We start from the raw sequence: 17,829 nt of genomic DNA, 5'->3' as shown, positions 1-17,829 counted from the left end.
CGTGTTCTGTAGTTCTCTCACTGAAATTCCAGTGATACCAACACAGTGGCTCATTTTGTTTTGGTCCACTGTTGTCTTCCTTGCTTTGCCTGAGCATGGTTCTCTTATTTATTAATAGCCTTGGCACTTGCTTTTGAAATGTACCAAACTGTTCTTTAAGGCAGTGTACCTGTTTACTGACATTTGATGTTACACTTTTTGGATAGCTATGGTCTACTGTATAATGAATTCCTCAGTAACCATTGTTATGCTTGTCTTAAGTGTACTATCCAATGTTGCATAAACTTTGTCTGCTGCTGTGATCACTGTGTAGACATAATATTTTTCACCCTTTATCACTGCTGAGTTTACAACCCACGGCAACTGTGCCAGGCAGATGTGCCACAACATCCCACACACAATTCTGTCTTTCCTACGATGCCTCACAAGTGTCGCCAATATTTGAATGGTGTTCTGGCTCCTATTTTCTAGTTCTTCAGCACCTGCTATATTTTTCAGTCTTGTGGTTTGCATATTCTGATGATCACCAACTTCTCTAGACTCATGTATTGCTGATCCTATTAATATTGTGTCTGCAGCTACAGTGGCTGCCATAGCATCTGATCAATTCACTGTCACTGCAGACTTCATGTGATAATTGGTCAATTCGTTTTGTGCAAATGCTAGTTCGAACATTGTGAACTGAAGTTCTGGTTTTTGTGGAAAGAACTGTGGTGGCTGATCCTACATCTATGGTTTTTTGAGCACTGTAATTCTGTCGTTGGTTGCTGTACAGGGACTCACCAATGACCTTTCCTGTTTTTCTCTTCATTATTGGACTTCTTATTCCACCTCTGCAAATTGTCCTGTAAGATACAGTAGCTATCTCTTGGTCTGAATATGACTTGCCTCTTGTGCTAATGGTATTGTCTGGCTCTGCCTGCCTGCTTGTGTATTTTTCCATTTTTCTGGAGGTGCCACTTTGTTGCATTCCTGTGTATTCACTTCGAAATTAGTTAGAATACAGGATGTCAAGATGCTACATAAAAAATATCATTTTTTATAACACAATAATATGAACTGTCAAAAGAATCAAATGCAAAGAGTAATAATCATTCAAGGAGTAAATAAACTGTCACTTAGTCTACTCAAAAGAAGACACAAGAATACAGTGGCATCTTCCACAGCTTCTATTTAGCCACTCGTTGACCTGTCTGATGTGACAATAGAGAACAGAAAAAGGAGAACTGAACTTTTAAATTTCATGTTTAAAACACCATTCCACAGAGGAGGATTCTACAATCATACCATCGTTTGATTGCTGCATAGACTCTTGTATGGAAGACATAGAAATAGACATCCTAGGCACTGAGATGAAACTGAAAGAATTTAAAACAAGGAAGTCACCAGGCCCAAATGCAATTTCAGTTTGGTTTTGCAGAGTGTACTCTTTGGTGTTTAGCTTGTATGTATTGCCAACCTCACACACAGCACCAAGTCCCAAGTGCACAGATGACTCATAGATGTAAGAAGAGTGAAAAAACCAACCCGCAAAATTACTGACCAATATCCGTAACGTCTGTTTGGTACAGAATCCTTGAGTACATTCTATGTTTGAATACAATAAATTCCCTCGAGACAGAAAAGGATTTGTACACAAAATAGCACAGATTTAGAAGGTATTGCTCATGCAACATCAACTTGCTCTTTCCTCATATGTTATCCTGTAAAAATTGGATGAATGACAACAAGATGATTGCATTTTCTTACATGTTCAAGACACATTTAACACAGAACCCCTCTGTAGAATGTTAATGTAGGTCTGAACATACAGAACTGATTCTCTCATATGTTAGTGGCTCAAAGACTTCTCAGGTAACAGAACCCAATACGGTGTTCTGGACTGTGACTGTCTACCAAAGACAAGAGTATCATAAATGGTGCCTTAGGGAAGTCTGAGAGGACTGCTCTTGTTCTCTATATACATAAATGATGTCAGAGACAGTGATCAATAATTTATGACTGTTTGCTGATGGTGCTCTAGGGCATGGGAAAGTATCATCTTTGAGTGTCCGTAGGAGGGTACAAGATGACTTAAGACATACTTTTTACTTGGCATGATGAAGGGCAGAGTTATCTTAAAATAGAAATATGCAAGTTAATTAGTAGGAAGAATAATCCTGTAATGTTTGAATACAATATTAGCGGTGTGATGCTTGATGCAGTTACATCGATTTATATCCAGGTACAATTCTACAAAGTGATATGAATGGAACTAACACACAAGGTGAATGGTCAAGTTTGGTTTATTAGGAGAATTCTCATTTATCTATACAGGAGACTGCATTTAGAGCACTTGTACAGTCCATTCTTGAGTACTGTTTCAGTGTTTGGAGACATCCCCTCCGCTTTATAACAGAGTGGTTTGCAGAGTTTGTATGTAGACATAGATTGCGGGAAAGATTCCAAAAACATACAAGAAAATAAAAGGTAAAAATGAAAAGGAGAGGAAAATATCCATGAATTAATATATGACATATTATGGTAGAAGATAATGAATAATTATTATAATAAAGGTTGTAACTCTGATGACTTTATAGAGCACAATGCTTTTCCTAGTGCTGTTGTGTTGCAGAGACTGACACAGTTTTTTCGGCAGTGTGAACACATCAAGCAGTGTCTATCCCATGTGTGGTACACAACTATACCACAACAAATGAGGCACTTTTTAGGTAAAAGTACAATCTTCAACACGGGTCTCACTGTCATCCGTAATACCCATATTAAGTGATAATGTCTCTTTAGATACTGAAATTTGTATTACGATTTTATTTACATCAAAGTTTTTATCTATTGAAATCAACTTGTCTTAAATACGATACTGTATTGCATGTACATAAGTCAGAAAACTAGCTTTACATTTACCTTTTCTGCCACATGAAGGCCACCTTGCAGCATTAGCATTTGTATATAATCATTCTGCTACCGCTGGTAGTTCTGTTGAGTTGATGAGATGCAACAATTGCTGTGATAAGTTTTTAGAAAACCGGGTAAATTCAGTTGTAATCTATTTTATTTACCTTGTTCCTGATACATTTGTTGTATGTAGCAAATAGCAAGTTTTAATTTTTAACATTAAATTTTAGATATGAAGATGGCCTATATTGGCTGAATCTGGACATAAAAAATAAGTATATTGCAATTTAGATTGCTTGATCATAAAAGTTGAATATACAGATTACCATGGTATCTCTGTCTTTTAATAGTTAGATATTTATTCATAAATTGTCAAATTTACTGCTCTCATTTCAGCATTTATATGATGTTACCAAGTGGGGTGGTGCAGTGGCTAGCAAACTGGGCTCGCATTCTGGAAGACGACGGTTCAGTCCTGTGTCCAGTCATCCTGACTTAGGTTTTCCATGATTTCCCTAAATTGCTGGCTGACTTCCTTCCCCATTCTTTCCTAATCCGATGAGACCGATGACCTCGCTGTCTGGTCTCCTCTCTCAAAACAACCTCAACCTATATGATATACAAGGCTTTCTCTGCCTTTTCATTTAACCTTTGTCTTCATACTCTGCCACTGTTCTGTGATTTGAAATATGATCCCTAACAATACAGTATGAAATTTCCTTGTCACTGGGTCTTAACTATTAAACTAACCATTTATTTCATTTCTGAGTTGTAATTGCCTTGTACTTTATGAATGGATCCATTCATTTTTTCCTTTTCTGTGTTGATTCTTCTCCTTTTCTTGAACCACTATTTTCAGCACAAATTAGGAAGAAAAACTACATAACTGAAAATATGACATATACACATCACTGCTGATGCAAGTTTATATTAACAAAGATGCTTATTTCAGCTGTCTTCAGTGTGCTGTCCACATTAATATTTGGTGAACATTTTCTTACTGTGTGATGAAACTTCAGCTTTTGAATTCGAATGCTACATTGTTATATTCAAACAAACAGAATTCTACATGTTTCATTAATCCAGTTCTATTATTGTACATCATTAATGTCCTAAATTCTCTAAAAGATGCTTATATAGGATAACAAAATGTCAGATTTTTATTTTTGTCAGTAATACTCACTGCCATTCGTTTAATGTCTATTAGGTTATTATAACTCAGATCCAAATTCTTTAATCTTGGGAAGATATCCATTTGTGGTAGCTCTCTGATTTGATTGCATGACAGATTCAATGAAACCAAACTAGGAAAATCTGGAAGATTTTCATCTGGAAATAAATCCAACAATTTGAAAGCAGCTCAGCAGTGAAGGCTTTAATTTATGACTTGTAATATGTCACAATAATTAATTGTAATAAAAATATTAAACGAAATTTTTGGAAGATTAAAACTGTGTACCAAACTGGTACTTGAACCCATAAACGTTCCTTTCATGTCCTCTAATCAACTGAATTATCCAGGCTCAGCTCATGACCCATCACTGCTTTTTCAATTATGTCTTTACCTGTCTCCAAATTATGCAAACAGAAGTTCTGTTTAATATGCTTCCCAGAAGAAAGGACTCTGTGGACAACAGTCTTAGGCACAATCTAAGTAGTTGTTTCCAGAATCCATCTCTCATTCTGGTACATTAAAATGGTGAGACGGATCACAACTCGAACCAAGTCTTGGACACAGCAAGAACATTGTCCATGACATACATTCTGTAAACAATATTCTAAGCTTTGGATCAGCCATTTCTGAACAATGCCCAACCTCCTAGGAGTTCTAGTCCCACAACACATGCATGAGAACTTTACAAACTGTGAGAAGTATGAGGGAGGTACTAGCACAAGTAAAGCTGACAGGGTGGATCATGATCATACTTGGACAACTGAGTCAATACAACACTTGCCCATGAAGGACCAAGATCCTAGCTTTGAGTCCTGGTCTGGTAAACAGTACTAATCTGCCAAGAATTTTTATAACAGTGCTGCACACTTACTGCAGCCTGAAAGATTTATTCTGGAAAGATGTATAATATTTGTGATTTGAACTTGAGTCTCAGCCTGAAACTAGTCATGGAATGAATAAAAAGTAAAAATCTGCAAATTGGACTGGTTTTTTGCTTTAATGATTAGCAGAAGTTGCTGACACAAGCTACTCCAACTTGCTGGAAGTTTGTAAACTTTTAACATTGTTTTCCATTGTGCCTGTGTGCAACTCAGTGTCTCCTTTACGTACCAAGTAAAAAAAAAAAAAAAAAAAAAATCAATCCTTTCCATATTGTTGTTTTTATTTCCGACTTTCCATTATTTGCAGTATTCTATGCAGCATCATATATGTTCTTATGTCACAGTTATCTCTGCATAATAGGTGTAAAACAAAGCATAGGCCTAAAGATAGAGAGATTCTGAATGAAACATGCTTGGCTGCCAAGAGAGACATGTCTCATGGCTTCAAAGACTACCATAACAGATGACTGTCAAATGCCATTTCACAAAACTCAAAGAAATTTTGGTTGTATGTAAAGGCTGTTAGTGGCACCAAAGTTAGTATCCAGTCCCTAGTGAATGAGACAGGAACCCAAATTGAGGGTAGCAAAGCAAAAGCTGAAATTTTATTCTGTTGAAAACTGACATTCTGAGCCCATGGCTGTGTACAAAATATAGGTTGACTCTTACATCGAATATAACAGCAACCAGCCACTTATTACAATGCTATTTATTTATTTAAATTGCACTGTTACTGGTTTTGAAAGCTAAAATGCTGAACCCTGTTTTCAAATGTTCCTTTACAAAGAAAAAGCTGGGAGAATGGCCTCAATTTAATACTCATATGTCCAAAAAACTAATGAAATAAGTATTTGGCCAATGGTGTTGAGAAACAGCTGAAATCATTAAAATTGAACAAAGCTCCAGGTCCTGACAGAATCCCTGTCAGAATCTATACTGAATTTCCAGCTGAGTTAGCCCCTTTTGTGACTATAGTCTGTTGTAGATCCCTCAACCTGTGCTCAGTTCTTGGAAAAAGGCAGCACATTACACCTGTATATAAGAAGGGCAGTACAAGTGACCCACAAAACTACTGTCTAATATCCATGACATCGATTTCTTGTAGAATCTGAAAAGATATTCTGAGTCCAAACATAAAAAGGTATACTGAACAGAATGACATCCTCAATACCAACCAGCATGGTTTCCAAAAACATTGATCATGTGAAACCCAACTTACCCCTTCCTCACATGACATACTGAAAACTTTGCATCAAAGCAACCAAACAGTTGCGGTGTTTCTTGATTTTGAAAAGCATTTGACACAGTGCTGCAACCATGCTTATTGTCAAAACTATGATAATATGGGGTATCAAGTAAAATTTGTGACTGGATTGAGGACTTTTTGGTAGGAAGGACACAGCATGTTATTTTGAATGAAGAGTCAGCATCAGATGTACAAGTAACTTCAGGTGAGTTGGACACTTGCTGTTATTGCATATTAATGATATTGCAGACAGTATTAATAGCAATATCAAGCTTTTCGCAAATGATGGAGTTATCTATAATGAAATAGTATCTGAGAGATGCTGCATAAATATTCAGTCATACCTTGATAAGATTTCAACATGGCACAGAGATTGGAAACTTGCTCTGAATGTTCAGCAATGTAAATTGTGCACTTCACAAAAAGAAAAAAAAAACAACATAGTATCCTCTGTCTATGATATCAATGAATGACTGTTGGACTCAGCCCACTCATACAAATAGCTGGGTGTAACACTTTGTAGGGATATGAAATGTAATGATCACATATGTTCAGTCGTGGGTAAAGAAGGTGGTACACTTCAGTTTATTGGTAGAATACCGAGGAAGTGCAATCAGCCTACTAATGAGATTGCTTACGAATCACTTGTGTGGCCCATCCTAGAATATTGATCAAGGGTGTGGGACCCATACCAGATAGGACTAAGAGCGCACATTGAATGTATACAGAGAAGGGCAGGACGATTGGTCTCTGGTTTCTTTAATCCATGGGAGAGTGTCACAGAGATACTGAAGGAACTGAAATTGCAGACTTTTGGAGATGGATGTAAACTATCTCCAGAAAGTCTATTAACAAACTTTCAAGAACTGGCTTAAAATGATTGCTCTAGGAATATACTACAGTCCCCTACCTATCACTGACTCAGGAGTTGTGAGGATAATATTAGAATAATTACTACCCGCAGAGTTATTCAAACAGTCATTCTTCCCAGAGAATGGAACAAGCATAAATCCAAATAGAGGGTAGAATGGGTCGTACACGCTGCCATGCACCTCACAATGGTTTGCAGAGTGTGGATATGGATGGATGAATGCTATCTTCTCTGTGCTGTGAGGTGATTTTTATTGTGAAAACTACGTAAACAATCACAAAAAATGCAACTTAAGACATAATAATTTTATACTGTCACATAGTTAACTGTATACATCACTTTCAACAATCAAGTGCATATAAGTTTACATTGTGAGCACTTCTTCAAGCCTGTTCAACAGAAGAGTTACTATGTAACTTATTCAAGTATGTACAGGTCCATGAGTTTTATATACATTATAGTTTCCTGGTACTTAAGATCATAGTTTTCTTCCTTTTTTAAACAGATCAGATGATAATGACTTTGATCTGAGGCTGCAATATTTAATTTTAAAAAATCTGATCAGCCTGCGAAACATGTAACAGCCAACTGAGTAGAAGTATCAAGTGGGATTAATATCTTCAGTACAAATATACACTCCTGGAAATTGAAATAAGAACACCATGAATTCATTGTCCCAGGAAGGGGAAACTTTATTGACACATTCCTGGGGTCAGATACATCACATGATCACACTGACAGAACCACAGGCACATAGACACAGGCAACAGAGCATGCACAATGTCGGCACTAGTACAGTGTATATCCACCTTTCGCAGCAATGCAGGCTGCTATTCTCCCATGGAGTCGATCGTAGAGATGCTGGATGTAGTCCTGTGGAACGGCTTGCCATGCCATTTCCACCCGGCGCCTCAGTTGGACAAGCGTTCGTGCTGGATGTGGAGACCGCGTGAGACGACGCTTCATCCAGTCCCAAACATGCTCAATGGGGGACAGGGTAGTTGACTTACACCTTCTAGAGCACGTTGGGTGGCACGGGATACATGCGGACGTGCATTGTCCTGTTGGAACAGCAAGTTCCCTTGCCGGTCTAGGAATGGTAGAACGATGGGTTCGATGACGGTTTGGATGTACCGTGCACTATTCAGTGTTCCCTCGACGATCACCAGAGGTGTACGGCCAGCGTAGGAGATCGCTCCCCACACCATGATGCCGGGTGTTGGCCCTGTGTGCCTCGGTCGTATCCAGTCCTGATTGTGGCGCTCACCTGCATGGTGCCAAACACACATACGACCATCATTGGCACCAAGGCAGAAGTGACTCTCATCGCTGAAGACGACACATCTCCATTCGTCCCTCTATTCACGCCTGTCGCGACACCACTGGAGTGGGCTGCATGATGTTGGGGCGTGAGCGGAAGACAGCCCAACAGTGTGCGGGACCGTAGCCCAGCTTCATGGAGACGGTTGCGAATGGTCCTCGCCGATACCCCAGGAGCAACAGTGTCCCTAATTTGCTGGGAAGTGGCGGTGCGGTCCCCTACGGCACTGCGTAGGATCCTACGGTCTTGGCGTGCATCGGTGCATCGCTGCCTTCCGGTTCCATGTCGACGGGCACGTGCACCTTCCGCCGACCACTGGCGACAACATCGATGTACTGTGGAGACCTCACGCCCCACGTGTGATCAATTCGGTGGTACGTCCACCCGGCCTCCCGCATGCCCACTATACGCCCTCGCTCAAAGTCCGTCAACTGCACATACGGTTCACGTCCACGCTGTCGCGGCATGCTACCAGTGTTAAAGACTGCGATGGAGCTCCGTATGCCATGCCAAACTGGCTGACACTGACGGCGGCGGTGCACAAATGCTGCGCAGCTAGCGCCATTCGACGGCCAACACCGCGGTTCCTGGTGTGTCCGCTGTGCCGTGCGTGTGATCATTGCTTGTACAGCCCTCTTGCAGTGTCCAGAGCAAGTATGGTGGGTCTGACACACCGGTGTCAATGTCTTCTTTTTTCCATTTCCAGGAGTGTATTTTGCTATTGTACTGTCTTTGGCTGAATGCACACATACTCACCATTGTCTGACACTGGACAACAACATTACTTAGTTTTAAGAGACATATATACCTACACATTATATTTCTTCATAATGTATATAATTGTACTAACATGAGACAGTATGAAATGATGGTTGAGAAGTTGACAGTGATTATACATATTGAATGGTTCAATGAAGATCATTCACAGGGTTTTAGACAGCTGTACATACATTTTAAAGCTCTCAAATTATTTTACCCATGAATATATGTAATAATTATTTACAATTATAGATCACCCAGATGCTAAACTGAGCAACGTGATTTTATTTACGTAAGAAAGCTTGTAGCTACCACACCCAGTCTGATGAATAAGGGTAGACACAAATAAAACACATAAAAAGAAAATTTTGTTAAGGAACTTGCTTTTATATACAGTGTTTTATGGATTATAACATTTACCCCTCTCCCCCACCCTCCCACCCATAATGTTAGACATGTTGTGACAAAGCAAGCTGGGACAATTTTAATTTCCCTCTTGTTTTGCCATCTGCCTCCTTAAACTCGTTTTGTTACTTTTAACTAATTACCATTAACATACGTGAATATAATCTGCATTTTAATAAATGAGAATGACTGGCCCTTAGTTTTAAAGAATAGAACACCAGATCTAATTTTGTGCTTAGTTTTATGTATGTAATTGATTTTCTAACTTATTTTGACTATTACTAGTTAGTATCTTTCATCATAGTGAGAAACCAATAATTGTCTCGTAACTTAAATTCTGTTGTTGACATACAAGCAAATATAAATTCTGTTCTTATTATAAACCTTTTGAAGATGAAATGTTAGTAATCTTAAAGTATCTAATTGGATCTATTCAAAAACATGTTAGCAAAACCAGCCCTGAATTAATTCCAAAGTAATAACAAGTTTTGTCAAAAGTATTGTTTGCATACTTATATTTGTTAATTTCATGATTTAAACAAATAATTCAGCTTAACCCTTGTAGTAGAAGAAACTGTTAAAAAGAACCAATTTTTGAATGTATTTTGTTAATTTAATGAGTTAAGATTTAATTGTAATTTCTGTAAATTTTAACTTCGAACAATGTGTAGTTTCAATACCTATTATTGTAATAATATACATTCCTGGAAATGGAAAAAAGAACACATTGACACCGGTGTGTCAGACCCACCATACTTGCTCTGGACACTGCGAGAGGGCTGTACAAGCAATGATCACACACACGGCACAGCGGACACACCAGGAACCGCGGTGTTGGCCGTCGAATGGCGCTAGCTGCGCAGCATTTGTGCACCGCCGCCGTCAGTGTCAGCCAGTTTGCCGTGGCATACGGAGCTCCATCGCAGTCTTTAACACTGGTAGCATGCCGCAACAGCGTGGACGTGAACCGTATGTGCAGTTGACGGACTTTGAGCGAGGGCGTACAGTGGGCATGCGGGAGGCTGGGTGGACGTACTGCCGAATTGCTCAACACGTGGGGCGTGAGGTCTCCACAGTACATCGATGTTGTCGCCAGTGGTCGGCGGAAGGTGCACGTGCCCGTCGACCTGGGACCGGACCGCAGCGACGCACGGATGCACGCTAAGACCGTAGGATCCTACGCAGTGCCGTAGGGGACTGCACCGCCACTTCCCAGCAAATTAGGGACACTGTTGCTCCTGGGGTATCGGCGAGGACCATTCGCAACCGTCTCCATGAAGCTGGGCTACGGTCCCGCACACCGTTAGGCCGTCTTCCGCTCACGCCCCAACATCGTGCAGCCCGCCTCCAGTGGTGTCGCGACAGGCGTGAATGGAGGGACCAATGGAGATGTGTCGTCTTCAGCGATGAGAATCGCTTCTGCCTTGGTGCCAATGATTGTCGTATGCGTGTTTGGCGCCGTGCAGGTGAGCGCCACAATCAGGACTGCATACGACCGAGGCACACAGGGCCAACACCCGGCATCATGGTGTGGGGAGCCATCTCCTACACTGGCCATACACCTCTGGTGATCGTCGAGGGGACACTGAATAGTGCACGGTACATCCAAACCGTCATCGAACCCATCGTTCTACCATTCCTAGACCGGCAAGGGAACTTGCTGTTCCAACAGGACAATGCATGTCCGCATGTATCCCGTGCCACCCAACGTGCTCTAGAAAGTGTAAGTCAACTACCCTGGCCAGCAAGATCTCTGGATCTGTCCCCCATTGAGCATGTTTGGGACGGGATGAAGCGTCGTCTCACGCGGTCTGCACGTCCAGCACGAACGCTGGTCCAACTGAGGTGCCAGGTGGAAATGGCATGGCAAGCCGTTCCACAGGACTACATCCAGCATCTCTACGATCGTCTCCATGGGAGAATAGCAGCCTGCATTGCTGCGAAAGGTGGATATACACTGTACTAGTGCTGACATTGTGCATGCTCTGTTGCCTGTGTCTATGTGCCTGTGGTTCTGTCAGTGTGATCATGTGATGTATCTGACCCCAGGAATGTGTCAATAAAGTTTCCCCTTCCTGGGACAATGAATTCACGGTGTTCTTATTTCAATTTCCAGGAGTGTATAAGAGCCTGATTTTTGGTCATGAGACAGTCAGTCCATGGCTGAGTTTCAGACAAGGAATCTGTGTTGCTTAGAAAGACAACAATGCACCATTTTAACAGTGAAATAAGTGCTAAACAATTAGACTGTGTTTAAAAACAATGACATTGTCTGCTCCATATGTACCTGATTATTCTTCAAGAACTGTGAACTTTGTGATTAGGTTTTTACTGCACATAAATGTTCAACAAGAAACTATTGTAGCAGTATGTGGAGGTTCGCCTGCAAACTACTGATGAGACTTATCGAAGGTTAAACAATAGTGGACTGGCCACATCACTGTGCATGACAGGTGAGATACATTCCACAACACAGCGTTGTAAACTACTTGATGTGAAAAATAAAGATGAGTTATGTCAGTGAAAGCCAGATTCTGGAGTACGATATGTACTTTATACGCTGCATTTACTTAATGAAGTAATTATGAGCTAGGAAGCAATGAGGAACAAAGAAAGAGGTGTATGGGTTTATTTTTAAAGTTATAATTGAAGTTGATAGGTAATACTGATACTAGCTGTTGGGAGACTACTTGCAAAATGCTTGTGCATTCAATCTTAGAAAATGCTCAAGTGAGTGGGACTCATATAGGACTAATAGTAGATATTGAACCTGTACAAAGAAGGGCACTGTGAATAATCACAAATTTGTTTGACTCAATGGAGAGCCTCAAGGTAGTGCTGGAAAACTTGAAACATTGCAGAGTAATGTGATGTGGAACGAACAAGTGAGAACTGCAGTGGGGAAGGCAAATTGTCAACTTCAATTTATTGGGAGAATTTTAGGAAAGAGTGGTTCACCTGTAAAGATGACCCATACAGGACCTGGTGCAACCTATTCTTGGGGGACTGCTCCAGTGTTTGGAATCTGTACCAGGTCAGATTGAAGGAAGACATCAAAACAATTCAGAGATTTGTTACTGGTTGGTTCAAGAAAAACGTAAGTGTTACGGAGATGCCTCAGGAAGGTGACATTCTTTTCAAGAAACACAACTGAGAAAATTCAGAGAACTGGCACACGAAGTTAACTGCTGAACCACAAAGATAAGATACGAGAAATTAGGGCTCATGTGGAGGCATACATATGGTCATTTTTACCTCGCTCTGTTTGTGAGTGGAACAGAAAATAAAATGACAAATAGTGATACAGAGTGCCCTCCAGATGTGGAGTATCAGTATAGGTGTAGATGTAGACCTGGCAGATACTTGAAGATAGATGCCGATTACCCCAAAATGTCTACTTACAGCTTTGAAGAACCAATATTAAGATAAATTTCTGTAAAAAAATATGCTTCAGTGCCTTACATACCACTCCTGTAAGGACCAAGAAGACCAGATTAGACTAGTTACAGAAAAAAATTTAAATGATGTCATTTCATCATCACCCATACCAATTTAGCACAATAAATAAAGACATTAAATTTATATTAATCTAACAGAATATTACCTAAAGTCCTTATATTGCAGCCCACCAGACGTATCTCTCTCAGAAAATTAGTAAGTATTGGTCTAGGCAGGTATGACTCCAGAGTTTCTAGACTTAGTTTACATGTCTCTGTATAAGGTTCTTGAATTGATACACAACAAGAATGAACATCCAGTCCCATATTTTGTTGCAGTAGCTTCAGTTTGTCTTCCTAAATTACAAGAATAAATAGGAATTATTTCTAAGATTGTGTAAAAATTAGTCATCATTTGAAATGTATTTATTTGCTATTTTCAATTGTCGGATGATTTATGTGTCATTTCGTTTATCTCACAATGTACAGGTTTGTTTCCTTTAACTTCTTGTTTTTCTTTTTGTTATTTTACAGTTACTTTAGTTTGCAAGATTTTTATGCTTGTAAGTTTTGACGATAACTGTGAATTTCATGACTCAGATGCCAGAGACTTTGACTAATATAAAATCTTATCCAAATTAATTATTTAGTAATTAAAACATTATCAATATCTAAATGTATGATGGAAATTACCAGCCACATACATTGATTACAAAAGACTCACTCAATTTCAAATGGCTATACATCCTCAACCATTCATCCTAAGGTTTTAAAAATCTCTACTGGGCTGCACATTAAGTCTCAATCATTAGGTCACTCCCAGTAAACAAGATTTTCTGCATCTGAATTTCAGTAAAACCAAATCATTCTGTGCAGAGGAGACCACATTTTTTCGTTTCATTCTTCTTTTGCGGAGGGAGACCAACTATCTGAGAATCAAACAATTCAATTCTCTTTGCACCCAGACTGATGCATGATGTCACTTTACTTCATCAAAAGATTGAACTGGGATTTTCAGATTAAAATTCCAGATTTCCCATAACTGCTTTTTATTGTATGTGTGTAATGTCCTATTGTAATATATTGTAACACAGCATGGTAAATGATGTTTGCAGTGCATTTGTCAAAATAACATACCGACTGCCCCTAACTCGGCTAGAGGTGTTTTCTGTATGATTGACGAAACTAGTCGCATCACAGGAACCGGGTAGAAGAAAACTGACTAAGATTTTCTGTGTACATTGGAGAGATATCATGCTAAATTGTTCGCTAGACAATAATACAATAACAATAAAACAATAGTTTACTCAGAGTTTGATCAACAAGTCTGTACTTTTCAAGGTCTTACTGCCACCAGAAATTCCATTATTATCATTGTCCATGGCCAGGCTATGCTGTTCTGAGTCAGTCTGTGATAACCTTGAGTATATGAGAAACGCTCACAGGAAACTGCATCTAATTGTTTTCAATGGAATGTAATACTGACTTTGATAGCAACAGCACATACTTTCAAACTGGACAATCTTCACACTGTTGTTATCATTAACTTAACTTGAAGTATGACAGTCTGAGAAACTACAGCAGAGTTATTCATCTGAAGAGAATCAGCAAGTGTATTTATGTTTAAAACAACTCTTGTTTGTTCTTCAGTCTCAGTTGCACATTTCTAATTACATGACATGTTCTGATCACTCTGGACCTTCCTCAAATGTAAGTACTCTGGTATGAGGTTATGAACAGCAAGAGTGCTTGTTGATGCACCTACTTAGCTCTGAACATGATTCGAAGTGATCAAAACATGCCATGTAATTAGAAATGTGCAACTGAGAATGAATAATAAATAAGAATTGCTTTAAACAGTCTGATAATTCTAAAATGGATTTGTAGTTAGTCTATTATATACTTTTTCCAGTGAAACCTGACATGGTCAGGGGGGAGAGATGGTGGTCTTAATGTTGTTTATCAAATTAAAAAAAAAAAAAAATTAAAAGTAAAAGCTTTTAATGCCTAGATCTCAATTTTCCTTTCACAATTAAAGTTTGATAACTAGTTTCAGTCACTATCTACAACCATCTTCAGATCACCTAAAATATGAAAAGACAGTGCTAAGCACTGGAAGGCATCATTAGCTGTAATCAAGCAACAACATGCAATCATAAATACTAAAACAATAACAGTACATAGTTGAGGATATCACTATGAGCAAGCTAGACTGTAGATGGTAATTCTGAACATTGACTGTCATACAGGAAATTGTCCAGTTGCTTGAGTAGAAGATGGATCAAATGCTCATTCCCTGCAGTAGTATAGTGGGTGTTATCATGGTTCATGTGTTCCTCATTTTTGTTTGAATAAAATTGTACTGACTGCTTTATTTTGGAGTTTAAATAAATTAAATTATTCTGAATGTTGACCCTAAAAATTAATTGCGTAATTAAGTATCAAGTGGAAGAGAGCATAACATTTTGTTATCAGTGTACTTGTGTTTATAACATCTCACCACAAAATGTGCTGCATGCCCAGCTGTCTGACAAGACACAACAAAACAAACTGCAGTTCATTTTGACGTGTGTTATCAGACTGGTGGATGTGCAGCATTCTCATATTGTCCTTCAGTATTTACATATTTCATAAAAATGACTCCCTTAAATGCCACACACAATTATTCTTGTGTAAGCCTGGCTACATCCTCTTCCATTTCCACAATATTCTCCTCAAGTAAATCACCCTTGCATAGACCCTCTATATACTCCTTCCACCTTTCTGCTTTCCCCTCTTTGCTTAGAACTGGGTTTCCATCTGAGCTCTTGATATTCATACAAGTGGCTCTCTCTTCTCCAAAGGTCTCTTTAATTTGCCTGTAGGCTGTGTCTATCTTACCCCTCGTGAGATAAGCCTCTACATCCTTACATTTGTCCTCTAGCCATGCCTGCTTATCCATTTTGCACTTCCTGTCAATATCATTTTTGAGACATTTGTATTCCTTTTTGCCTGCTTCATTTGCTGCATTTTTATATTTTCTCCTTTCATCAATTAAATTCAATATTTCTTCTGTTACCGACGGATTTCTATTAGCCCTCATATTTTTACCTACTTGATCCTCTGCTGCCTTCACTACTTTATCCCTCAGAGCTACCCATTCTTCTTCTACTGTATTTCTTTCCTCCATTCCTGTCAATTGTTCCCTCATGCTCTCCCTGAAACTCTGTACAACCTCTGGTTTAGTCAGTTTATCCAGGTCCCTTCTCCTTAAATTACCACCTTTTTGCAATTTCTTCATTTTTTATCTACAGTTCCTAACCAATAGATTGTGGTCAGAGTCCACATCTGCCCCTGGAAATGTCTTACAATTTAAAACCTGCTTCCAGGGGTGTGTGGTACCAAATAACCACCACAACGATTGAAATTGTTGATCTGTCACATGAAGCATAATATTTTTAGAGTACGTAAACCAATAGTCATGGGTGACCACAACAACAACAGCATTATGTAATGCAAATTATGTTTATTGACCTTGAATGTAAAGATATTAAAGGTTTGTTGATACTGGTATCAGAGTACACCCAAGATTGTGCACTGGTTCCTAAATTACCTTTAATTTTTTTCAACTATTCATTCCAATCAATTTTTCTAAGTATACAAGCAATTATGAATACATTTCCACTTGAACATCTCTATTCAGAGGGTAGATTTATTAAGAGACTCAGAGGAATTGATGCATGAATGGTCACATTCTGTGATACAGATTTCATCAACAGAAGTGATAGGGACACAAACTGAAGGGGAATGCACACTTAAACAGATTGAATGGCTGGCTGAGAGTGAAGATGGTGTGCCCCTGCTGAGAGTAAAGACCACAGAAGCATTAATTAAGAAGGGTGTAAAAGAAGAAGAGAGAATGTAAGTGCCCCAGCATCATATAAGGTTAGTGATGTTGTCTTAGAAACACAAGAAAAGTGTGAAAAGTGATACATTCATGAATACGTTCCTCACATGTCAAAATACACTACACCCCAAATGAAAGTGAATTTTTTCATTGTTAAGTGACAATACAGTTTCCCTTCGACCTGTAAAACATGAATATTTTGAATGGTGAGCATTGTATACACTGGGATAGAGCGTCCCAGCATTTTAGTAAATGAAACAGAGCAAAAAAACAACTTTTTTTGGAAAGATTACTGAAGTATGGCAGCATGCCATGTGATCTTGCCAGGCTGTGACAACAGATAATCAGAACATGGGACACATGATAAAGTCAGCCATTAGGAACATCACTTTCAAATAGTATGAACATACAAATAAGGGAAGTTAATCATTTAAATTAATATACATAAATTAATGATATGAATATAATAGAGGGAAACATTCCACGTGGGAATAATATATCTCAAAACAAGGATGATGTGACTTACCAAACAAAAGCTCTGGCAGGTCGATAGACACACAAACATACACACAAAATTCGAGCTTTCGCAACCGGTGGTTGCTTCGTCAGGAAAGAGGGAAGGAGAGGGAAAGATGAAAGGATGTGGGTTTTAAGGGAGAGGGTAAGGAGTCATTCCAATCCCGGGAGTGGAAAGACTAACCTTAGGGGGAAAAAAGGATAGGTATACACTCGCACACACACACACATATCCATCTGCACATACACAGACACAAGCAGACATTTGTAAGCGCAAAGAGTTTGGGCAGAGATGTCAGTCGAGGTGGAAGTACAGAGGCAAAGAAGTTGTTGAAAGACAGGTGAAGTATGAGCGGAGGCAACTTGAAATTAGCAGAGGTTGAGGGGTGGATATCGAGAAGAGAGGATATATTGAAGGGCAAGTTCCCTTCTCCGGAG

At 39.2% G+C, this 17,829-nt stretch overlaps 1 protein-coding gene across 1 annotated transcript in view; it reads right to left on the bottom strand.

Moving 5' to 3' along the window:
* Window positions 1-213: 213 nt before the first annotated feature.
* Window positions 214-17,829, bottom strand: part of LOC126278939 (leucine-rich repeat-containing protein 9-like) — a 170,387-nt gene continuing 152,771 nt past the window's right edge. Inside the window, exons 11-13 of the mRNA XM_049979216.1 lie at window positions 13,157-13,346; window positions 784-972; window positions 214-599 (exon numbers count right to left, since the gene is read on the bottom strand). Of these exons, the coding sequence (XP_049835173.1) occupies window positions 214-599; window positions 784-972; window positions 13,157-13,346 (765 nt within the window). The remainder of the gene's footprint in view (window positions 600-783; window positions 973-13,156; window positions 13,347-17,829) is intronic.

The sequence above is a fragment of the Schistocerca gregaria genome, chromosome 6, assembly GCF_023897955.1.
Source record: "Schistocerca gregaria isolate iqSchGreg1 chromosome 6, iqSchGreg1.2, whole genome shotgun sequence".
Classification (NCBI taxonomy): Eukaryota; Metazoa; Arthropoda; class Insecta; order Orthoptera; family Acrididae; genus Schistocerca; species Schistocerca gregaria.
This window is presented reverse-complemented; position numbering and strand designations above follow the sequence as displayed.